The sequence below is a fragment of the Dama dama genome, chromosome 16, assembly GCF_033118175.1.
Source record: "Dama dama isolate Ldn47 chromosome 16, ASM3311817v1, whole genome shotgun sequence".
NCBI lineage: Eukaryota > Metazoa > Chordata > Mammalia > Artiodactyla > Cervidae > Dama > Dama dama.
In genome coordinates, this window is record NC_083696.1 from 6,090,527 (window position 1) to 6,116,519 (window position 25,993).

Here is a 25,993-nt window from a genome sequence, read left to right on the forward strand (position 1 = left end):
GTGTCCCTACCTTCCCCAGCTCCCTCTGCGTAGGCAGTGAGTTCATCCCACATAATGTCTGGCCCCCCAGTCCCCCCACCACCCCTCTCCCCGGCGAGGCAGAGACCATTTGCAAACTCATCAGAAGTGCTCTCTGGCCTTCTGTGAATAATCTGCCAGAGGGTCAGCTGGTGCTGTGGAATCTGAAGGACCGGTTAGTTAGCCACTTGGGAGATGTTACCAAGATGGCTGGTGATCAGAAGAGCTGCTTATTTTCATAATGACCTTCAGGAATTAAATAAAAATACAATGAGTGCCATAGATTAGGAAGAACAAGCCAATTAAAACCACAACACGCCTTCGGGATTTTTTTATATCTTTTCCAGGAGGCTGAAAGGCATCTGTGGCTGCTGAGACGGGATAGAGGTCTTCCCAGAATCACTGATGAAGGCTGATCCTCTCGCTTGGCTTTAGCAGGCAGTAGAGGGGATTTGAGCCTGTTGAATATTTCACGAGTTGCAGCCCATGTGGGGAGAACAGTGAAAGGTGAAGAGGCAATCCCTGGGTTTCTTTATGATTCCAGTATAAAACTAAGCTTGTTGGGGTGGGAGGGAGGCAGGCGTTGGAGTCAGTCTACCGCTGGAAGGCATGGTGCACCATTCTCCCACTTTAATATCTGCTGTTTCATTTTATATTCATCATGTCAGCATAATCTGCCTTTATGGGAATCATCTTGGTTCCCGACCAAATGCGTTTAGTCCCCCTTTTGCTTTAAGTTTGATTGTAATATGACTTGAAGACTTCAATGAAATGTTTATATGGAGGGAGCAGGGGAAGAGGAGAGGGAAAATGCAATTGGAAAATCAATCAGCGGGGAATTTCAAGAACGAGCCTCGGTTACGCTACTGTTTCTTTGACCCGTTTTTAATGGACCCAGGACCAGCTCTTAGATCAAGTCCACTCTGCTGATTCCCTACTGCATGCTAAAAACTGTACCCTGTTGCCAAACATTCAATGCCCTTAACTCTGTCTGAACCACATTCCCAGCCTGACATTCTGCTGCCCGCCTCCTTGTGCATTTGGCTTTGCTTCCCTGAGACACCAGCCTCCCAGCCCATCTCTCTGCCTCTTCCTGTCCTTCAGGGACTGCCAAGATACCCATCCTCTGCAAAGCTCCTGTTACTACAGTTTGAAGACGTTCTTGGTCTCAAAGCTAGGTAGGAGAGTCCCGGCCCACAATCAACTTCCCAATGGACCTTTACTTTCTTTTAAATTTCCTTGTGAGACTGAACACTACCTTCATCATCTTATTATGGATATGTGTATGAGTGTGTGTATGTGTATTCATCATCAGCAGTCTCATTTTTAGTGAGCTCTTACATATGCTCAAGTTCTTGAAAATGTGACAGGAATAAGACAGACAAGGTTCCAGGCATCCTGGAGAGACAAGTATTAAATGCAGGTTCAAGAAAACACATGGAATAAATTTCTAACAGTGATACGTTCCATGGAAAGTGTTTGTAGAGGTGATATCGTGGAGAGTAGATGTATATGGAGAGCAATAATTTATTATCTTTTTAAAAACATTGAAGTATAGTTGATTTACAGTGTAGTGTTAGTTCCAGATCTACAGCATAGTGATTCAGTTTTATACACAAATTTTCAGATTCTTTTCCCTTATATGTTATTACAAACTGTTGAGTATAGTTCCCTGTGCTATACAGTAGGTCCTTATTATTTATCCTTTTTTTATATTTTAGTCTGTATATGTTAATCCCAAACTCCTAATTTATCCCTCCCCTCACTATTCCTTTTTGGTAACTCTAAGTTTGTTTTCTATATCTGTGGATATCCTTCTGTCCTATTTAAAAAGTTCATTTGTACCTTTTTTTTGATATTCCACATATATGTGATATCATATATGATAATTGTCTTTGACTTACTTAGTATGGTCTCTTCAGTTCAGTTCAGTTGCTCAGTCATGTCCGACTCTTTGTGACTCCATGAACCGCAGCACGCCAGGCCTCCCTGCCCATCACCAACTCCCAGAGTCCACCCAAACCCATGTCCATTGAGTCAGTGATGCCATCCAACCATCTCATCCTCTGTCGTCCCCTTCTCCTCCTGCCCTCAATCTTTCCCAGCATCAGGGTCTTTTCCAATGAGTCAGTTCTTTGTATCAGGTAGGAGTTTCAGCCTCAGCATCAGTCCTTCCAATGAACACCCAGGACTGGTCTCCCTTAGGATGGACTGGTTGGATCTCCTTGCAGTCCAAGGGACTCTCAAGAGTCTCCTCCAACACCACAGTTCAAAAGCATCAATTCTTCGGTGCTCAGCTTTCTTTATAGTTCAACTCTCACATCCATATGTGACTACTGGAAAAACCATAGCCTTGACTAGATGGACCTTTGTTGACAAAGCAATGTCTCTGTTTTTTCAATATGCTGTCTAGGTTGGTCATAACTTTCCGTTCAAGGAGTAAGTGTCTTTTAATTTCATGGCTTCAATCACCATCTGCAGTGATTTTGGAGCCCAGAAAAATAAAGTCAGCCACTGTTTCCACTGTTTCCCATCTATTTGCCATGAAGTGATGGGACTGGATGCCATGATCTTAGTTTTCTGAATGTTGAGCCTTAAGCCAACTTTTTTACTCCTCTTTCACTTTCATCAAGAGACTTTTAGTTCTTCTTCACTTTCTGCCATAAGGGTGGTATCATCTGCATATATGAGGTTATTGATATTTCTCCTGGCAATCTTGATTCCAGCTTGAGCTTCCTCCAGCCCAGCATTTCTCATGATATACTCTGCATATAGGTTAAATAAGCAGGGTGACAATATACAGCCTTGACGTACTCCTTTCCCGATTTGGAACCAGTCTGTTGTTCCATGTTCAGTTCTAATTATTGCTTTCTGACCTGCATACAGGTTTCTCAAGAGGTAGGTCAGGTGGTCTGGTATTCCATCTCTTTCAGAATTTTCCACAGTTTATTGTGATCCACACAGTCAAAGGCTTTGGCATAGTCAATAAAGCAGAAGTAGATATTTTTCTGGAACTCTTGCTTTTTTGATGATCCATCGAATGTTGGCAATTTGATCTCTGGTTCCTCAGCCTTTTCTAAAACCAGCTTGAACATCTGGAAGTTCATGGTTCACATATTGCTGAAGCCTGGCTTGGAGAATTTTGAGCATTACTTTACTAGCGTGTGAGATGAGTGCAATTGTGCGGTAGTTTGAGCATTCTTTGGCATTGCCTTTCTTTGGGATTGGAATGAAAACTGACCTTTTCCAGTCCTGTGGCCACTGCTGAGTTTTCCAAATTTGCTGGCATATTGAGTGCAGCACTTTCACAGTATCCTCTTTTAGGATTTGAAATAGCTCAACTGGAATTCCATCACCTCCATTAGCTTTGTTCGTAGTGATGCTTCCTAAGGCCCACTTGACTTCACATTCCAGGATGTCTGGCTCTAGGTGAGTGATCACACCATCGTAATTATCTGGGTCGTGAAGATCTTTTTTGTATAGTTCTTCTGTGTATTCTCGCCACCTCTTCTTAATATCTTCTGCTTCTGTTAGGTCCCTACCATTTCTGTCCTTTATTGAGCCCATCGTTGCATGAAACATTCCCTTGGTATCTCTAATTTTCTTCAAGAGATCTCTAGTCTTTCCTGTTTTATTATTTTCCTCTGTTTCTTTGCACTGATCACTGAGGAAGGCTTTCTTATCTCTCCTTGCTTTTCTTTGGAGCTCTGCATTCAGATGGGTGTATCTTTCCTTTTGTCCTTTGCTTTTCACTTCCCTTCTTTTCACAGCTATTTGTAAGGCCTCCTCAGAAGGTCATTTTGCTTTTTTGCATTTCTTTTTCTTGGGGATGATCTTGATCCCTGTCTCCTGTACAATGTCATGAACCTTCGTCCATAGTTCATCAGGCACTCTATCAGCTCTAGTCCCTTAAGTCTCTTTCTCACTTCCACTGTATAGTCATAAGGGATTTGATTTAGGTCATACCTGAATGGTCTAGTGGTTTTCTCCACTTTCTTCAATTTCAGTCTGAATTTGGCAATAAGAAGTTCATGATCTGAGCCACAGTCAGCTCCCGGTCTTGTTTTTGCTGACTCTATGGAGCTTCTCCATCTTTGGCTGGAAAGAATATAGTCGATCTGATTTTGTATGATGTCTTGGCTTATCCATAGTTTTGCACATGGCATTATTCTCTTCTTTGAATGGCTGAGTAATATTCCGTTGTGTCTATATACCCCACATCTTCTTTATCCGTTCATCTATCAATGCACATTTATGTTGCTTCTGTGTGTTGGCTTTTGTGAATAGTGCTGCTATGAACAGAGGGGTGCATGGACGTTTTCAAATTGTAGTTTTGAAGAGGAGTGCTTTAGGTAAGGGGCTTCCCTGATAGCTCAGCTGGTAAAGAATCCACCTGCAGTGCAGGAGATGTGGATTCAATCCCTGGGTTGGGAAGATCCCCTGGTGAAGGGAATGGCTACCCACTGCAGCATTCTGGCCTGGAGAATCCCACGGTCTGTATTGTCCACGGGGAGAGCAGCATGGCCTCTCTGCCTAGGTGCTAACTGGACTGAGAGACAAAGACTGGGAAGAAGGCAGCTTCCGAGGTTTGGGTGGAGAGTTCCCAAAGACTTGACAGAAAGTGCGTATGCACTACGGCAAGAGGAGCAGCCGGAAGTCCTGCAGGGCTGGCGAACATGCTGAGGGAGTGATGTAGGAGCTGGGACAGGATACCGCACGGTTTCCCAGGTCGCATTAAAAGGAGAATGTGCACATGCGTGGACAGAGATATAGGGCCGCGTTAGAATTCCTGCTGTTAAAAGGACTGTGAGTTTCCTGAAGGCAAACCTATGCCTCATTTCACTCCGGATTCTAAGCTCCTAACCCACCTGCCATCGAGTAGGTCCTCGGTGAGGTGTGTCGAATGACTAAACAAAGAGACATGTGAATAAATGAACTCGAGAACAAATGACTGAGGCCTTCTGCTTCTGCTAAGGCAGTTTTCCCTCTGAGGTTTCCTGCCCCTTGTCCCCACCCAACAGCAGTTCTTTTTCTTCTTCTGTGTAATAGCATACGGCCGGAGCCATTCTCTGTGATCCAATATTTACTGTGTTTCACACACTGTTATTATCATTTAGCGTTTGCTGTCTGCTGACTGTGCACTCATCGCCAAGCAAAGAGCTCAATCTAGTTTTGGTCCTTGGGCTAATTCAGTCAAGGAAAAGGAAGGTGCTCTAAGGGCAGCTGGCACAGTAGACACTGATGTGGACTGGCAGTCCACTCATCCAGCCGGGTACCAGTTCGCCAGTGACCTTCAACCAGTGCCTAAGCCCGTGTGACCCGCCGTGTCCTAATCTGAACACGGGGATGGCAAGCTGCTTCAGTGATGGGCTTTCAGGCACGGGCGGGACGAGCCCCAGAAGTCAGAGGCGCAGATTTCAGCAAGCCTCCCCGCCGCCCGCCCGCCGCTGTCTCCTTCTGAACCCGGCTCGCCCGATGCGGCTGCCCCCGGGGCTCTCTGCCCAAGCCATTTCGGAGGCTCTGAGCACAGTCAGTGCCCGCCCCGCCAGCGGCACGCAGATCCTCTTTCTTGAGCTGCTTAATGAGAGGCAACAATTTCCAGAGGCAAACCCAGGTCCCTGGGTTCCCCGGACATCTGGTTCTGGCTCTGATGCACTGAGAGAAAAATGAGCAAGGCACCGAACAAGGCCATTCACCATCGTGTCTTCACGTTGCCCTGGCCCAGCTGGCCGGCTGCCAGAGGAGCTGCTGCCAAGTTTGCGGGTGCGGAGGCTGGCGGCGGGGAGAGGAGGTGCTGGGGAGAGACCTGCCTCCTAGACCAGGCGCTGTGCCGCCAGTCTGCTCCCCGGGGCCGCACGGCGAGCTCTGGGGTCCTTCGGTTCTCAGTCAGGAGGCACTCCCGGGACTGTCTCCAGGCCTGCTCCACTCTGTGCGCAGCAGGGGAACCCCAGGCAGGTTTTCCCTTGGATGAGTAACTCACTCTGTATTGGCCACTTTGCCCTTGCTTTGGGATGAGATGGGAGGCTGTTGGTTTAGAGCGGACGAGTGCTGACTCAGGCTGTGGCAGGATTCCTCTGGCTCCTGGTTGAGAATAGGCAGGCCCAGGGTGGAAGAAGAGAGTCAAGTCAAGAGTCCCTTGCAGGACTTCCCCGTGGTCCAGTGGTCGAGCATCTGCGTGCCAATGCAGAGGGGACACCGGTTCGATCCTTGGTCCGGGAAGATCCCACGTGCCGTGGGGCAGCTACGTCCTTTTGCTACAGCTACTGAAGCACGTGTGTCTAGAGCCCACGCCCTGCAGCAAGAGAAGCCGCTTCAGTAGGGAACCCGAGCCCCGCAAAGTGAGCGTGAACCCTGCTCGCCGCCATTGGAGAAAGCCCAGCATGGCCCCAGTGCAGCCAAAAATAAATATATAAATGAACAAACTTTTTTTTTTTTTTTTTAGAGAAAAGAAGCCCTTGCAGTAAGCCAGGCAAGAAAGGAGGGTGTCTTGGCTCGGGTGGTGCAGTAGAGGAGCTGAGAAGTGTTGCGTTTCAGGTGCCTTTTGAAAGATTTCCTGATGGGCTGGATGAGTGGTGGGAGAGAAAGCAGGCAATCAAGAATGTCTCAAGTATTTTTTTTTTCTATGAGCAGCTGAAGGGTGAATTAGATCCTGTCCCTATTAATAATAATAATGATAATAAATATTAATAGCTAACTTTTTATAGCACTTATTAAGTGGCAGACGCTCTTCCCCTGACTTTTGATTGTGAACCTGAAGGAGTTAGAGTCTATAGGGGGGAGGTGGACGATACAGGAATAAATCAGTAGCATTTGGTGAAGAGATATCATCGTCTCATTGCTTCAAGGTGACTGCTTTTAGCTCAGTGTGACCAGACACGATGGGGGCTGCCGTGGGCCTGGGGAGAGCTGGCTAGATAAGAAGGTCTAACACATCTTCCTCAGCAGCCCTCCTCAAGCTCACATGTGTGTGTGTGAACAGGAAGCCTTGGGGGACTAGAGGAATACTGTCTCTAGGCCTGCTCCATAGCTTGGTCCAGAGGTCCAAGCCTCATACACTATTAAGGCTACTCATCTATGGATGGATTGATTGCTTATGTTTCCTACAGTAACTGATTTGAAGAAAGATCTGGTAATTCTCCAAGAACCCCATCACCCTTCCCCTCTATTCACAGGACATGCTGGTTGGCCTTGTCCTTCAAAATATTTTCAGGGACATCTCCCTTTAGTAGACAGCACGGTGAAAGGATTGTAGATTCCAATGAAAGAACACTTTTGGTACCATATGTCCTCGCCCTTCTTAACAAGAAGCTATGTTGGTACAATTGCATTGAATGGAAGTACTGCTAAAGTGATATTTCTTATTTTTAGAGCATCTTCAGAGGGAAAAACAGCATAGAGGCAAGAGTTAGGAAGTTCAAGTTAGGTGACCTTACAATTGACTAGAAAGTCCTAACTTCCCGTTGGTTATAGGAGATCCCTGAAGTGGGGAAGTAGGTTTTCAAGTATTTTTCAGCCATGGAAACCTTTGTGCCAGGACTTCCTTGCTTGAGAGTACTATCTGTACACCATGAGGAGGGGAATGGAGCTGCTCTGACTGCAGCAGGAGAAATGGCTCAGAACAATCCACTTGCCAAGCACCTTTCCCATAGAGGATGATCCTGAGCCCCTCAGCTGGGCCAGATGTTCTTTTGGGCCTTCCCAGCTCTGCGGTTCTGCATTTCTGCCATGAGCATTTCTAGCTGAGCTTCTAAAGAGTTCACACTCTGAGCTCCCCCTCTTCCCATTCAAAGGTCCTTCCTTCACCTGCTTTTAGTTCCATGGTCTCAGAAGGACATGCGCACCTTCTTCACCTCCTGCTTAGCTTGTCTCCACCTTTGGAGTGGAATGAGTTCCCCTATCACGCATGGTGCTATCGGAAGGGCGCCAGGTAGACCTGGGTTCAAATCCTGCTTCTGCCACTCTGTTGTTCTGGGATAACCTTGCCTCAAGCTGACTCGCCTGTAAATGGAAGTGACAATTTCTGGCTTATGGATTTTTTTTTTTTTTTAACTTTTTCCTTTATATTGGTGTATAGCCAATTAACCATATTGTGATAGTTTCAGGTGCAAAGCAGAGTGACTCTGGCTTATAGATTTGATGCTGGGAAAGGCATCCGGCACAGAGTAGATGTCTTTGGAGCTCCCAAATGTGTGTGGCTCCTCTTCTGCCCGGCGTGCCGAGGCCCGGCCCGCCGCTCACCCAGCGCCTTGGCTCTTGTCTTGCAGAGATGTCGGGCACAGCTGCGGACATCTCGCTGGTCCACTGGCGGCAGCAGTGGCTGGAGAACGGCACCCTGTACTTCCACGTGTCCATGAGCAGCTCCGGGCAGCTGGCCCAGGCCACCGCCCCCACCCTCCAGGAGCCCTCGGAGATCGTAGAGGAGCAGATGCATATCCTCCACATTTCTGTGATGGTGAGTGAGTGGGCACTCAGGAGGGGGCTTCAGGGAGTGGGGGGTGGGTGATGGGAGGGCAAGGTGGGGAGCCCATGGCAGGAGGCAAGGCATTGCCAACAGGTGGAGGGAAGGATCTGGCTGAGTACGGGAGGTCAGAATGATAAACAGAAGGTCAGATGGATTCCGCGGTGTCACTTGGACTGATGTATACTCGTCCATCATCTGTCAGCTGTGACAAGCTAATTGTGCTTCAGAGGAGAAAATAAAGGGTCTCCAACTCCTTGGCCTTTTGGCCAACATCTCTGGGAATAGCTGTTTAACATCTGTCACGTGCTCGGCCTGCTTGGCTGAGGGCTGAGGTTCAGTGCTCCAGCGCAACTGGCCTTTCCAAGAGACTGAGCAAACAAAATTGGAGTGGGGCTGCCCTTTCCCAAGCACCCTTTATGTGTTTTAACCCTCAAAACACCCTCTTCAGTGTAGACCGTGCATGGTGGCCCCCGGAGCTGAACTCTGCATAGCCAGGGCTATTACACACCATCCCCCCCGGCCCCGCCCGGCCCCATTGCCCTCACTCACATTTGTGAGTACTGAGTCAGAGAGCAGAGAAACTTACCCAAAGTCACATAGCTAGGAAGAGATGAGCTGCTCTTGGGTATTTGAACCCAAGTGTGGCGTGTCTGGCTATAAAAACTGAACTCTTCTCTGCACTCCTTTTTTCAATGCAAGGATTTGTTGACCATGTGTCAAGCTCTGCACTGGGCACATTCATGGGCATTATTTCATTGCATTCTCCCCAAGAAGTCAGGCATGCCACCTCCATGTTAGAGATGAAGTTATGGACACAGAGAAGTGAAGTGGCCTCCCACCTCTGTTGGCCCCAGGATCTGGAACTCTGAGGCCCCAGGATCTGGAACTTCTGCCCTAGCAGAAGAAGGATGCTAGGGCAGAAATCACTGGAATGGTAAGTCTGCGATATATGTAGACTCACATTAATGATGGATTTGAAAAGCTGTAATTAATGGCCTTGTACAGTAAATTGAAAAAAAGAATCAAAGTGAAGAATGTTACAGGGTCTAATTGGCTCCAGGAAAGATCAGATAATAGCGACAACTGACATCTGTCTGGTGCTTCTCACTCCTCAAGCCACTCGTACATTATTTTCTCCTTTTTACCTTTAGCACAGATGCACAAGTGTAGGAAATGTTATTTCCAACCTACGTGTAAGGAAGGTAGGGCTCAGAGAGGTGCAGTGATTGGCCTAAGGTCATTCAGCAGAATGGGGCCATGAGCCAGCCCTTCCCTTCTGTCTTTCATTCAGTTGTCAGTAGTACTTACCAAGAGCCTGCAATGGGGCAGACCTGGCCTTTTGGTCTCTGCGCTCCGGGTCCCTCTTCAACCCTTACTGTGCCTGAGAAGTCTCATTAGGGCCGAGTAAGTGCTTGGAAGTTTTCTCTTTTTGGAAAAACACACACATACCCCAGCCAGACAGCCACGTTAAATTTGGACCTAACGCATGCTCATCACGTGGAGGAACAAATCAAGGCCTTTGTGTTATTCATGGAATGAGTGTGATAGACTTTTCCCATTTTTATATTTAGCGAGTGTTGCAGCCACACGCCAAGCCAAGTGGGTGCCTGCATGCTGACTCTGCGTTGCAAGTTTGTAGGCACTTCTTGGGGTGCTTACTGAGTACCTCATGCGGCCTGGGGTGCCATCTGATGGGAAGAAGACTGACTGGACAGGGTGTGAGTCTTCTTTGAATGTCTGGGGGTGAGACTCGGTTTGGATTCACATTTATTAAGCATTTTCTGTTTCAGTATGCATTTACTCACCTACATCCTCCCCTAACCCAGGGAATTTGACAGAATTATATCAATGATCATACTAGTCCTGCATGGACTTTCTCTGCTTCCACGCCCAATGTTAATGATGCTAAATCAGACGTCTCCCCAAAGACTGTCAGTGATTCTCAGTTGTGTTGTTTTTTTTTTTCCTGCTCAGTGAGTTTAGCTTGGAAAGAATTCACCAAGACCCAAAATGTCTCTTGAATTTCCCTGTAATCCAGGATGTGGCTGGTGGAGTAGGCTGTGCAGAGGTTGGTACCCTCCAGACCCTCCCTGCCTGCTAGCTGGGGGTGGCCTAAGCCTTCCACCCTGTGGTTCCACCAGTTCTTTCCCCCTTCAGGACTCCAATATCTTGATTTTTTCTCATCCTCACCTTACCCCTCAACAGACAGAGTCAGACCCAGAAACACAGTGGCCTTCCTGGCATCCGTTGATGGCAGCCCAGCCTCTCAGAGTGGGGATGTCCTCAGAGACCCCTGCCCTCTGTCTGAGGGAGGTGACTTGCATTCATACCTGAGCTCCAGTGCCTGGGTGTAAAGTTCACTCTGGGAACATGCCAGGTGATGTTGGGCAACGTATTTAACCCTTCTGCACTATGTTTTGTCATCTATAAAAATGAGGGTTATGCTAATACTGTGTAACAGAGTACTTGTGTGTGGTGCTAGCGGTAAAGAACCTGCCTGCTAATGCAGGAGACCTAAGAGACTTGGGTTCGATCCCTGAGTTGGGAAGATCCCCTGGAGGAGGGCATGGTAACCCACTCCAGTATTCTTGCCTGGAGAATCCCATGGACTATAGCCTGGTGGGCTACAGTTCATGGGGTCGTAAAGAGTCGGACACAACTAAAGCAGCTTAGCACACGCACACACACTTTTATTATGGAGGCAAGCTGATATATTATACCCATTCATTTCACAGATGTTAAACTGAGATCCGGATAGAAGCCTAGGATTCCTCACTCAGGCATCTCAGACTCTGTGGCTCAGATTCTGTCCTTGCCATTCTGGTCACAGGTAATTCAGCAAAAACAAAAAACAGTGTCTGCTTCTTCCCACTCACACCTTCCCAATCTTTTTAATTTTAAAAAAATGATTTTTTTTAATCAAAAAGTTTTGAAATCCCGAACATTTAAAATGGCATTCATGGGACTTCCCTGGTGGTCAAGTGGTTAAGACTTCCTGCCTCCAGCAGGGGGCCGGCATTAGATTCCTCATGCCCCAGCTAAGATTTCTGCTGGAAATAAAGATACCACGTGCCTCAACAAAGATGGGGGACGTGCAGGCTGTAATTAAAACCCAGCACAGCTTAATAAATAAATGAGTGAATGAGCGAGTGAATAAATAATTAAAAATGACATTCATGGTGGCTGGGATCGGCCTTCCCACTTCACAGATGAAAAGTTTTGAGACTAAGTGAGTTCCTTTGACTTGCCTAAGGCTGAAAGTGAAAAGTGAAAGTTAGTTACTTAGTCGCGTCTGGCTCTTTGTGACCCCATGGACTGTAGCCCACCAAGCTCGTCTATGGAACTCTCCAGGCAAGAATATTAGAGTGTGTTACCATTCCTTCTCCAGGGGATCTTTCCTACCCAGAGATCAAACCCAGGTCTCCCACTGGCTAATAAGAAAGCTCTGTTGGTTTTTGTCATACATTGACATGAATCAGCCATGGATTTACACGTATTCCCCATCCCGATCCCCCCTCCCACCTCCCTCTCCACCCGATTCCTCTGGGTCTTCCCAGTGCACCAGGCCCGAGCACTTGTCTCATGGGGCCAAGATTTTCCAAGGTTCCAAGCTCATGTCACAGAGCTGCTCAGGACACTGTGACTCTCCCTCTGTCAAACTCTGCACTGTCATTATCTCCAGTGAAGATCTGAGATGGTTTGGGAGAAGACCAAACCATCCAGTCACATCTCAGAGAAACCTGGCGGTCCAGGTCAGTGTTTTTCCTCCACTTACCTCGGCATAAATATCCTGCCCACCCATGCGGAGCAACCGGCTCCAGCTCAGTCACTGGAACCTTGCGACAATCCATGCCTGCCGGAGTGGAACCAGCATGCCCTTTCGGGCTTGTCGAGCATCTGCTTTATCCCAGAAGGTTGCACCATCTGACTATTAATATCCCAAGGGTCAGGCAATAAGGAGGTACTTGGTGAACGCCTGGGCAGAGGGAGAGAGTAGGGGGTCGTTCATCTAGTCGGCGGCTTCAGCTTCAGCTCCCCTGAACAGTCACAGGCCTTCCCCAGTCGTGCAGGGGCCACGATGGATGCAGAGAACAGAGCGGAGGTTTGGAAGACACCGTCTTTCTTGCTTCCTGCTTCCTGATGGTTTTACTCTGGGGACTCCCCTCTCCTCTTTGAGCCTCAGTTTCTTTATGAAACAACTGATCCTACCAGTCTCTCAGGATGAGTGAGAAGAGCGTAAGAAACATATATAAATAGTACCCAATATCCATCTGGCACATCGTAGGCACACAGTGATAGTGGTTACTACTATTACCGTTGCAACAGTGTTTAAAATACTCTAATGGAGGGCAAGAGATGTTGGATTTAGTCTTGTTTTTTCTGCTATCTTGCTATGTGATCTAGAGAAATATTCACAATACCGGACATTTATTGAGAACTTACAACATGCCAGGTAGTGTTCCAAATTTTTATTTACATGCATTATTAAATTTAATCCTCACAATATATCTTAAGGTGGACACTGTTATTATGTTTATTTCATAGATGTGGCTCCTGAACTGTTAATACTTATCGATAGTTACCAGTGTGAGCTGGTCAAGGTTAAATGGCAAAGCCAATATTTCATTTGTAGAGATGGGTCCTCTGCCCTTAATCTGTAGACCATCATCTCTCTTCTCTCTGCATTAGTTGCTGATTAAAAGATAAAATATTATGGACAAATTCATGCATAGATCCCCACCTTATTTGGAATCTATGAGCGTGTTGTTAAGAGGGGTTATGACTTGGGTGTCAACGCCAAGGTTAAACAGTTATCTCCTTATGGCCTTGGCCACGTCAAACTCATCATCTGTAAAACTGGGGTAATATTTTCTAATTCTTAGATTTTTTTTTCAAAGTACTGAATAAGGTCATACATGCAAAGGTCCTGCATAATAAAAATAATGGCTACCCTCACTGAGGGCTTGTAAAGGACCAAACTTTCAAAGTTTGATGTCAGGTGCAATGTAGTAACACATGCATCGTTCCATTGAATTGTTCTGGCTCCTCTATAAGACAGGGCTTCCCTCATGGCTCAGCAGGTGAAGAATCCGCCTGCAGTGAGGGACACCTGGGTTCGCTCCCTGGGTTGGGAAGATCCCCTGGAGAAGGGAAAGGCTACCCACTCCACTATTCTGGCCTGGAGAATTCCATGGACTGTACAGTCCCTGGGGTCGCAAAGAGTCGGACACAACTGAGCGACTTTCGCTTTCACTTTCTATAAGATAGGCACTGCTCTTGTCCCTCATTTACAGATGAGGAACCTGGAGTCAGTGAGGTTTTTGTAACTTGCTGAAGTTCATCTCACCAGTGAGCACCAGTGCTGGAATCCTGACTCGTCTGCACAGATCAATAAGGGTCTTTGCCCTTGGCCTGATTCTGCATGGTTCAGGGCCCGAGATTCAGTCAGTGCTCACAAAGTGATAGCTCATATTAAAGTGTCAGCTGTGGGGACCACAGTGATGCGTATTGTTGCCAAAATGTTTTGAGCAAAGGGATGAAGGAAATGTTTGATCTGATGTGTGAAAAGAGAAGACATTTGAGGACATGTTTCTTTCAAAGGGACTGGCCCACAGAAAATACCGCAGATTTGTACTGGTGGGCACTGATGGGGGTGGGGGGTGGTTACAGAGGACCAACCTTTCAACGCGTTTGAGTTCTCCAGCAATGGAGGGGACTGAGTCATAGGTAGTGAGTTCCTTGACTCTGGGGGTATGCAAGCAAAGGCTCAAAGCCTTGTCTGTCAGGATTTTGAGAGAAATAATGATTAAATTAGAAGACTATTGTAGTTCCTTCAAACTTAGAAGATCTATGATTCTATGTAATAATAACCATAGGAAAATACTTTGAGGATTATAAACTGCCACATAAATCTAAGAAATTATTACCATTCTCAATCAGTAGCTTTGTTTAAAGGATCTGTGTGCTATGGGGATCATACTTTTTAAAGCTTTCTGTGAAAAAATGGCTTTTGATCATTTCCCCAACTGTTGCCTTTATTCACTCACAGCGTACGATGCATTTCTTAGTCCATTGATTTACTCATTCAATCATGCAATGCTTTCCTTACCCACTAAACCCAACAATGAAAATCCTATCTGCTAGAAAAATGAAAAAAAGAAAAAAGGCTTTAACAAAATCAACCACAGGCTCAGAACAAGCCAACTCTGCAATTGGAATGTTAAAAGTGGATCCTACACTTTAAGTTGTATTCCTGAAAAACTAGTTTTCTGAACAACTAAGTTTAGAAGGTTCTAAGTGAGACTTGAAATATGGTGTTTACTTTTGGGGATCATATGTTAAGAGAAACAATAACTAGCTAGAAAATTTATGAGAAAATAAAACAGCGAAGGATCTTATCATAATGCTAATAAGCACTTTTATAATGCTTGGTTAGTGTTAAAGTCAGACTTCCCTGATAGCTCAGTTGGTAAAGAATCTGCTTGCAATGCAGGAGACCCCAGTTCGATTTCTGGGTCAGGGTGATCTGCTGGAGAAGGGATAGGCTACCCACTCCAGTATCCTGGCCTAGAGAATTCAACGGACTGTATAGCCCATGGGGTCACAAAGAGTTGGACACGACTGAGTGCCTTTCACATCACTTCAGTGTTATAGTCATTGCCAGATTAACTCATTTAATCCTATGACAATCCTAATTCAATAGGTGTCATTACTCCTGCTATACTTTTGAGAAAATGTAGGTGTAAAGAATGTAACTGCCCTGCAAGGACTGTAGACCTGGGGCCCCAAGGACTGTAGCTGACTTACTGGCCTTGGGACTTGGGCATGCTCTTTCTCTCTGCTGCTTCCGTTTAGTCATTGACAGTGGGGTGAGGATGGAAGTACCTGCCCAAGGATGCTGCGTGAGGATCAGCTGAGATGATGCACGTATAGCACCTGTTCCAGAGCCTGACATGTAGTCAGGTTGTCATCCGTGTATAGACTCTGCTGGTTATAAGCCTGTATTTCCTATGGCTGCTATCACCACGTGTCATAACCTGAGTGACTTAAACAGCTGAAATGTGTTGCCTCACTGTCTTGGAGGATAGAGTTCTGAGATCAAGATGTGGGCAGACCATGATGTGGATCTGCTCCAGACCTCTCCCCTAACTTTTGGTCAAGGCGCCTGGGCTGGTGGCAGGGTGACTCTATTCTTCATGGTATTCTCCATGGTAGAAATCTGTCTCCATGTCCAGAGTTTCTTTTCTTTCCCTTTTTTAAATTTTTTAAATTATGAAATTATGATAACATATTTCTAAGAGACTTGAAAAATACAGAACAAAGTTACATATAGTTCCACTGTATATTACAATTATTTAAGTAGATAAATTAAGATCTTTTTAGTTGGAATTTCAGTATCAAATTCTCAAAAATTAGTAGACTGAATATGCAGAGGAGTAGAAGCATATAGTAGGCTTGAAAAGCCTTATGAACCAATTCAACATAATTAAGCAAATTTTCTCCTTTTTATAAGGATACAGGTTATATTGGATTGAGGCCCACCTAATGACATCATCATAACTTGGTTATGTATGTAAATATCCAATATCCATATAAAGTCACGTTCTGAGGTACTGGGGATTTAGAGTCCAACATGTTTTTTTTTGGGGGGTGGGGTAGCAGGCACAATTCAATGAATAACAATAAGTATTATTTCTCTGTTATTTACTTGGCAGCTCAGCTGGTAAAGAGTCCGCCTGCAATGCGGGAGACCTGGGTTCGATCCCTGGGTTGGGAAGTTCCCCTGAGGGATGGCATGGCAACCCACTCCAGTATTCTGGCCTAGAGAGTTCCATGGACTCTGTAGGCCATGGGCTTGCAAAGAGTTGGACGTGACTGAGCAACTTTCACTTACGTGTATTAATGAAGGGTACACAGGTCAACCAGCATGGGACAATGCAAAGCCTTCCAGAGAGCAGGCAGCATAGAAGGGGAAACATCTTGACTAAGCAGAATATTTTTTAAAAGATGGCAGCAAAAATCTAGTAGTAGGAAGACCATGTGATACACGTAGCACAAAGAACCCTGGCCTGGGGCTTGGCTGTTGCTCACACACTCCGTGACCTTGTGCAGGTACCATTGTCTTCTCAGCCTTATTACCCCAACCGTAAGTTGAGATCCTCAAGCTTCTATATGTTGCCAAGACAAGATGAAGTTTGGAAGTACCAACATCTCAAGTACATTTTTATATGTGTACCATGCCTCGTGAATCACATTTTTCCCCAGAAAACATTTTTCTTGAAATTTTAAAAATCACAAATCCTTTTTTTTTTTTTTTTGGTTGTTTTTTAAAAATGTGAATCACATGGACTTAAAAACTTGGCCATAACTTGCCTCAACAACAAATACTCACCAAAACCCTGCAGGATCTCTGGCTAGGCTTTTGGGAAGGTTAGGAGAATAAGGCATGGCTTCTGGTGACTGAAATGGTAAAGCGTCTGTCTACAATGAGGGAGACCTGGGTTCAATCCCTGGGTCGGGAAGATCTCCTAGAGAAGGAAATGGTAACCCACTCTAGTATTCTTGCCTGGAAAATCCCATGGATGGAGAAGCCTGGTAGGCTACAGTCCATGGGGTCACAAAGAGTCGGACACGATTGAGCGACTTCACTTTCCAAACCTAAAGGAAATATGGTTTGACTCCCACAACGTGTAGGGATGCAGAGCAGGGAAGTAGTGTGAGCAGAGGGTGTTGTCAGTACATCTGGTTTCAAGTTTAGACTGTGCCTCATACCAGCTGTAGAGATTTGGATAAACCTTCACCTCTGGACTTCTTGTTTGGACATTTGCAAAATGGAAATAAAGTTAAAATTGTCACATTGAACTGAGATCAGGCACATGAAAGCACTTGGCTAGGTTTTTCCTCAAAGCTATAATACTATACAGTTTGGTTGGCGTATTGGAGCTGAAAACACCTTAGACCTTGTGGCATCCAGTTCTTGAGATGTCAGCATTTGCTTACTTTTTCTATGAATAAATCGTTCTGAATCTCAGTACTGACCAAACAGTGCCCTATTTCTCAGGCACAGTCTGTGTCAGCAGCTGCAGTCACAGTGGCTTAGATCTTTCTTCTTCTCTTTCTGCAACTATGGCTGAAGGGGAGCCCTAGCCTGAGTCGTTTGGTTTTCATGGCAGAGGGAATGAAGGAGAGAGCAGGCAGACATCTATTCTGGCTCTTGAAACAAAGGCTTAGATATGTGTCCTCACATTCATTGGCCAGAGCACATCCTGTGGCCAGGCCCAAGGCCAGTGGCAGGGGTGTGCAGACCTATATGGAGAATGGGCGTGTGAACAACTGCAAACAGCAATGGAAGATACCCCAACCTTCATTTTACAGATGGAGAAAAATGAGGCCAGAAAATGGACATTCTCCATGCATCCTAACTCCATTTGTCTGAGCCGACAGTCAAGCCCAGATGAAGAGGGTTGATGTGGCATCCCTGAGATTTGTCTCAAAAGGGGGGCCTGGAGCCAAAAAATAAATGCAGGATGAGAATATGCATAAGAGAAAAGATCTGCACAATGTGAGACAGAGGTGGAGGAGAGATACCCTCAAAAAACAAAACAAAAAAACACAACCCAGACATTCACCAGTATTTATTGAGTGACTACTGTGTGCCAGGTGTATAGAAGCTACCAGCAGTGGAGAGAAATGAGACAGAAAAAGGGAGCCAAGGGCAATGAGGGAGATGTAGAAAAAGAAAGGGAAATTGGCAAGAACAGACAGAAAAGGACTTAGCAGTGAAAGCAGAGGTGGGGAAGGAGGGAACGGCAGAGAGAGGTAAACAGGGAAGGAGAAATAGGAGAGTGAGCTGGACCAAACAGAATCCAGTCCCCAGAAAGAGCCATGGAGGGTGGACTGAAGGGGTGAACGAGGGGCACTCAGAGTGAGGAGGAGGCTGAGGAGCAACACCCAGCAGAGACGGGGAGGGTCTGAGCGGGGCTCCTGGGCCAGCAGCTCTCAGAAGAGGCAGCAGGAGTGAAGCAGGGTGGAGTTGCAGAGCCTTGTCCTGGACGTGAGGGGCGGGGAAGATCCAGATACTTTAGAGAGGTAACGTGGGGAGAGGCCAGATGGGCTGGCAGAAAAACTCCAGGAGAGTGTCCCGTCCGTGACTACTTGCCACTTGCTTTTTCCTCCAGCCTCTTGTCTCCATTTCCTTCAAGAACCTGAGGCTAGGGACTTCCCTGGTGGCCCAGTGGTGAAGATTCACCATTCAACAAGGGGATGTGGGTTTAATCCCTGGTTCAGGAACTAGGATCCCACATGCCTTGGGGCCACTAAGCCCAACGCCGCAACTAGAGATCGCATGCACAGCAAGAGAAGGCTCAGTGCCACAGTGACGACCCAGCACAGCCAAAAAACAAAACAAGAGCAAGTCTGGGGCTTTTGGCTTTCGTATGTTAAAAAGGCTTGTGCAAGCTTCCTAATGGGAAAGAATGGCTGTGGGGAAAACTGGGTCTTGCTTTTGGTGTGTCCTAATGCCAGGGAATGAATGAATGGAGTGTGTGCACAAATGGGGCACTATGTTCCCACTATGTTCCCTCCCCACACACCTTGAGTCCATCTGCGGTAAAAATCAAGGTCGGCTTAGCTTTTGGTTCACTGGACCTTATACCTCTCTCTTCACTTAATTCCTCCCTCTCCCCATCTTCAGAAGGCAGCTTGATCTGCTGGAAGCAAGCAATATGTGTTTGGAGACAGACAGGTGTGGATTCAAATCGTTCCTGTATTGCTGTCTGACCTTAGACATATTGCTGAATTTCTTTGATTCTTTTGTCATTTTTGAGATTGCATCCAAGTACTGCAGTTCGGACTCTTTTGTTGACCATGATGGCTACTCCATTTCTTCTAAGGGATTCCTGCCCACAGTAGTAGATACAACGGTCATCTGAGTTAAATTCACCCATTCCAGTCCATCTTAGTTTGCTGATTCCTAGAATGTCAACGTTCACTCTTGCCATCTGTTTGACCACTTCCAATTTGCCTTGATTCATGGACAAGGCAAACCATTCAATATCATGGTAATCCAAGGCTATGCCCCAACCAGTAACTCTGAAGAAGCTGAAGTTGAACGGTTCTATGAAGACCTACAAGAACTTTTAGAACTAACACCCAAAAAAGGTGTCCTTTTCATTATAGGGGACTGGAATTCAAAAGTAAGTATTCAGGAAACACCTGGAGTGACAGGCAAATTTGGCCTTGGAGTATGGAATGAAGCAGGGCAAAGGCTAATAGAGTTTTGCCAAGAGAACACACTGGTCATAGCAAACACCCTCTTCCAACAACACAAGAGAAGACTCTACACATGGACATCACCAGATGGTCAACACCAAAATCAGATTGATTATATTCTTCGCAGCCAAAGTTGGAGAAGCTCTATACAGTCAACAAAAACAAGACTGGGAGCTGACTGTGGTTCAGATCATGAGCTCCTTTTGCCAAATTCAGACTTAAATTGAAGAAAGTAGGAAAAACCACTAGACCATTCAGGTGTGACCTAAATCAAATCCCTTATGACTATACAGTGGAAGTGAGAAATAGATTTAAGGGACTAGATCTGATAGAGTGCCTGATGAACTATGGATGGAGGTTTGTGACACTGTACAGGAGACAGGGATTAAGACCACCCCAATGGAAAAGAAATGCAAAAAAGCAAAATGGCCATCTGAGGAGGCCTTACAAATAGCTGTGAAAAGAAGAGAAGCGAAAAGCAAAGGAAAAACAGAAAGATATTCCATTTGAATGCAGAGTTCCAAAGAATAGCCAGGAGTCATAAGAAAGCCTTCCTCAGCGATCAATGCAAAGAAATAGAGGAAAACAACAAAACGGGAAAGACTAGAGATCTCTTCAAGAAAATTAGAGATACCAAGGGAACATTTCAGGCAAAGAGGGGCTCGATAAAGGACAGAAATGGTATGGACCTGAAAGAAGCAGAAGATATTAAGAAGAGGTGGCAAGAATACACAGAAGAACTGTACAAAAAAAGATCCTCACGACCCAGATAATTACGATGATGTGATCACTCACCTAGAGCCAGCCATCCTGGAACGTGAAGTCAAGTGGGCCTTAGAAAGCATCACTACAAACAAAGCTAGTGGAGGTGATGGAATTCCAGTTGAGCTATTTCAAATCCTGAAAGATGATGCTGTGAAAGTGCTGCACTCAATATGCCAGCAAATTTGGAAAACTCAGCAGTGGCCACAGGACTGGAAAAGATCAGTTTTCATTCCAGTCCCAAAGAAAGGCAATGCCAAGGAATGCTCAAACTACCGCACGATTGCACTCATCTCACACACTAGTAAAGTAATGCTCAAAATTCTCCAAGCCAGGCTTCAGCAATACGTGAACTGTGAACTTCCAGATGTCCAAGCTGGTTTTACAAAAGGCATAGGAACCAGAGATCAAATTTCCAACGTCTGCTGGATCATCAAAAAAGCAAGAGAGTTCCAGAAAATCATCTATTTCTGCTTTATTGACTATGCCAAAGCCTTTGACTGTGTGGATCTCAATAAACTGTTGAAAATTCTGAAAGAGATGGGAATACCAGACCATCTGACCTGTCTCTTGAGAAACCTGTATTTTGAGAAACTGTCAGGAAGCGATAGTTAGAACTGGACATGGAACAACAGACTGGTTCCAAATAGGAAAAGGAGTACGTCAAGGCTGTATATTGTCACCCTGCTTATTTAACTTATATGCAGAGTATATCATGAGAAACACTGGGCTGGAAGAAGCACAAGCTGGAATCAAGATTGCTGGGAGAAATATCAATAACCTCAGATATGCAGATGACACCACCCTTATGGCAGAAAGGGAAGAGGAACTAAAAAGCCTCTTGATGAAAGTGAAAGAGGAGAGTGAAAAGGTTGGTTTAAAGCTCAACATTCAGAAAACTAAGATCATGGCGTCTGGTCCTGTCACTTCATGGCAAATAGATGGAGAAACAGTGGAAACAGTGTCAGGCTTTATTTTTGGGGGCTCCAAAATCACTGCAGATGGTGATTGCAGCCATGAAATTAAAAGACGCTTACTCCTTGGAAGGAAAGTTATGACCAACCTGGATATCATATTTAAAAGCAGAGACATCACTTTGCCAACAAAGGTCTGTCTAGTCAAGGCTATGGTTTTTCCAGTAGTCATGTATAGATGTGAAATTTGTGGTGAGGAAAGCTGAGTGCCAAAGAATTGTTGCTTTTGATCTATGGTGTTGGAGAAGACTCTTAAGAGTCCCTTGGAGTGCAAGAAGATCCAACCAGTCCATCCTAAAGGAGATCAATCCTGGGTGTTCATTGGAAGGATTGATGTTGAAGCTGAAATGCCAATACTTTGGCCACCTCATGCAAAGATTTGAGTTATTGGAAAAGAGCCAATGCTGGGAAGGATTGGGGGCAGGAGGAGAAGGGGACGACAGAGGATGAGATGGCTGGAGGGCATCACCAACTCGATGGACATGGGTTTGGGTAGACTCTGGGAGTTGGTGATGGACAGGGAGGCCTGGCGTCCTGTGATTCATGGGGTTGTAAGGAGTTGGACACGACTGAGTGACTGAACTGAACTGTGGATCGCTCATTCATGGAACTCATGGGAGAAATAAATGATAAAATACACATGGGGTGTCTTAGAACAGTGCTCTGAGAAGATGCCTTTCTTTTGCCTTCTAAAAATTCCTTCCAAATTCACCATTTTATATACCGTTCACGGGGTCCTCAAGGCAAGAACGCTGAAGTGGTTTGCCATTCCCTTCCCCAGGGGACCACGTTTTGTCAAAACTCCCTGCCATGCAGCATCCATCTTGGTTGGCCCTGCATGGCATGATCCATAGTTTCACTGAGTCACACAAGGCTGTGAGCCATGTGATCATTTTGGTTTGTTTTCTGTGATGGTGGTTTTCAGTCTGTCTGCCCTCTGATGCCTGAGGATAAGTGGCTTGTGCAAGCTTCCTGATGGGAGGGACTGGCTGTGGGAAAAACTGGGTCTTGCTCTGGTGGGCAGGGCCATGCGCAGTAAATCTTTAGTCTGATTTTCTGCTGATGGGTGGGGTTGTGCTCCCTCCCTGTGGTTTGGCCTGAGGCGGCCCAGTCCAGGAGTTTTCCATCTCTATGGCAGGACTGCAGGCTCTATGGTAGGGCTAATGGCAACCTCCTCCAAGGGGACACCACACCTCCCAGGGCTGCTGCTAGTGCCCCAACCCCTGGGCAGGCCACTGGGTTTGGCCTTGGAAAGATCCTTTGAACCAAGTTGAGCAGGAGTTATTAAGAATATTGACTCCAAAATACTGATATAAATAATTGACTAAGTAACTAAATGGGATAGAAGAGATAGCTCCTTCTTACAGTGGGATTCTAATTAATAAATGTATAAGGAAAGAAGGAACTAGAAAATCACCATTAGATCGTCACCACTGTAATAATTACTGCCGACAAGATCCACCGATGTATACTAAAATTAATGGATGAAGCCTCAAGAAGCTGCAGGATATTTTCAGTCTCAAAGAATTAACACCCCCTCCTGGATATGTATTAATTACAAAAAGAAACTGGTGACTTTACAGTGGAATAATCTGGCATATACCACTTGCATTAGTTGCCTAGGGCTGCTATGACAAATTACCAAACACTGCAGGGCTTAAAACAACGGAAAGCTGATGCTTTTACAGTTTTGGAGACCAGAAGTCCAAAATCAAGATGACATCCTGGCTACATGCTCTCCGGGGCTCTAGGGGGTAATCCAGTCCTTGCTTCTTCTAGGTTATAGTGGCTCCTTGCGTCCCCTGGCTTGTGGGAACGTAACTCCAATTCCTTCTTTCATCTGCATCTCACCTTCTCCTCTGTGTCCTATCTTCTGTGTCTCATCAGGACATGTGTGAGTGCATTGAGGATTCACCTGGATCAATCAGAATGATCTCCTCCTTGCAGGATCCCTAAATTAATTACATCTACAAAAATAAGGTCACACTCAGATTCTCAGCATTAGGATGAAGATTTTTCTTTGTGGGTTTCCACCCACTACATCACCTTAACCAAGTGACCCAAGTTAGCATCACTATAGGAATAAGATGTATCAACAACCAGCTAGGATCCTCTGAAAAGGGTACAGGGACATTTCTCTGCTTTTCTTGTCAAAAATCGTGTAACTTAATTCTCAACATGGGAAAAGAGCTTGCCTGGTGGCTCAGCCAATGCAGGAGACTCGGGTTCAATTCCTGATCTGGGAAGATTCCCACATGCTGCTGAACAACTAACCCCATGCGCCACAAGGATGGGTTTCCCAGGTGGTGCTAATGGCAAAGAATCTGCCTGACAATGCAGGAGATGCAAGAGACAAGGGTTCAGTCCCTGGGTCAGGAGGATCCCCAGGAGCAGGAAATGGCAACCTGTGTAGTATTCTTGCCTGGAAGATTCCAGGGACAGAGGAGCCTGGTGGGCTACAGTCTGTGGAGTTGCGAAGAGTCTGACAGGACTGAGAACACAGGGTGAGGGGCATGGTACAGAAGACTGAGCGGCGTTCTTCCCAGTGTGAAGGTCATGAAAGACAGGGAGGACCGAGGCATTGTCGTAAACAGAAGACTAGGGAGGCTCAAAAAAAATTAATAATAATGCTAGGACTTCCCTGCCAGTCCAGTGGTTGAGACTTAGTTCTTCCAATGCAGGGGATGTGAGTTCAATCCCTTGTTGAAGAACCAAGATTACACATGCTATGTGACACTTAGCCAAAATATATTTTTTTTAAAGGCAAATTAAATTAAAAAAAAAAAAGCAATGTAGGATCCTGGATTAGACCCTGAACCAAAAAGAGAATATTGGTGGAAAACCTAGTGAAATCTAAATATGGTGTGTAGTTTAGTGATGGGGTGCATCATTAGCTTCCAAGTTTTGATTATTCTACAGCTGTCCATCTGTATCCATGGGAGACTGGTTATAGGACCCTCCAATAGATACCAAAATTCATGGATGCTCAAATTCTTTAGCTAAAATGATGTCGTGAAGTTGGTGCTCCATATCCATGGGTTCTGCATCCATGGATTGAACTAACAGAGGATTGGTTGAATCCATGGATGGAGAACCTGCAGATAAAGAGGACCAGCTGTATTTTGTTATCAGAAATACTACCTTTAGGGGGAGCTGAGTAAAGATTACACAGGAACTCTGTACTAACTTTGCAAATTCTCATGAGTCTATAATTTGTTGTTGTTTAGTCCCTAAATCATGTCAGAACTCTTTGAGACCCCATGGAATGAAGCTCACCAGCCTCTCCTGTCCATGGGGTTTCTCAGGCAAGAACACTGGAGCGGGCTGCCATTTTCCTCTCCAGGGGATCTTCCCGACCCAGGGACCAAATCCACGTCTCCTGCTTGGCAGGTGGATTCGTTACCACTGAGCCACCTGGAAGCTGGTCTGTAATGATTTCAATATAAAAGAGCTAAAAGAGTATTGCCTCTGGAATAGGACTGCCTGGGTTAATCCTGGTCTTACCACTGAACTCTGTGTGACACTGGTTAAGTTACTTTCCCCGTGCCTCAGTTCCCTCTTCTGTAAAATATGATATTATAGTTTTTACCTCCTGGAATTAAATGAAGTCACGTGTGTAAATCCTCCACAGATGTTGTATCATCAGTTTCATTAACACTGCTGTTCTGGTTTCTATTTCACAGGGATAAGGCCAAAGTCTCGACAGTGCAGGCCGCTCTCTTCTTATATCACACAGCCAGTGCCTGAGCCCAGAATTAAACTTAAATTTCTGATTCCAAGTGACCACTCTCCTCTGTAACATTGGGTTGCCCAGAAAGTCCTTTTGGGTTTTTCCGTAAGATGGTACAAAAACCCAAACCAACTTTTTGGCCAACCCAATATTTCTTCTTTTACAGAAGCGAGGATGGGTTAAGGACCTTTTAGAGGCCCATCTCCATAATCGTTTAATTAATACCTGACTCTGTGTATTGTTAAGGCAGGACTGACCTTGGACTGTGGAGGAAAGTAACACACCTTTCAAAGTGATGAAATCACATATTTCTGACTTAGGTTCCGCTCCCCGCCCCCCCAAATAAAAACAGCTCTTTTAAAACTCCTCTAGTCCAACGCCTTCATTTTAGAGTGAACAAAAATACCGAAACTAAGTCTGTAGGTCTCAAAGAGGGACTTGGTCCAGGCCATGTGGCAGGTCAGTGACAGAGCTGGCCTTTCCACCTACAGATAGGTCTCTGACTATGAGTGTGAGTGTGAGTGTGTGTCCGTCCCCTCTACTGCACCACACTTTCTAAACCTCCCCCAGCTGTGGTCTGAACTCAGCAGACGACCCCTCACTCCGTGCCGGGGGAGCCGTAAACACACAGGTTCGGCTCAGCCGCATTTCACTTCGTTGTGGTAATCATCCTGCCTGCAGATCCACCAGTACAGTCAAACAATTACCCAATTCAAACTTCTGCTGCTCATGTTCCCCAGCTCAAGGGCGTCTTTAATAGCAAAATAATACTTGTTT

The 25,993-nt window shown here is 45.7% G+C and overlaps 1 protein-coding gene across 3 annotated transcripts in view; it reads left to right on the top strand.

Moving 5' to 3' along the window:
* Window positions 1-25,993, top strand: part of ASTN2 (astrotactin 2) — a 988,998-nt gene that overhangs the window by 135,222 nt on the left and 827,783 nt on the right. For all 3 annotated transcript variants that reach the window (XM_061163301.1, XM_061163302.1, XM_061163303.1), the window contains exon 2: window positions 8,283-8,470. In XM_061163301.1, the coding sequence (XP_061019284.1) occupies window positions 8,283-8,470 (188 nt within the window). The remainder of the gene's footprint in view (window positions 1-8,282; window positions 8,471-25,993) is intronic.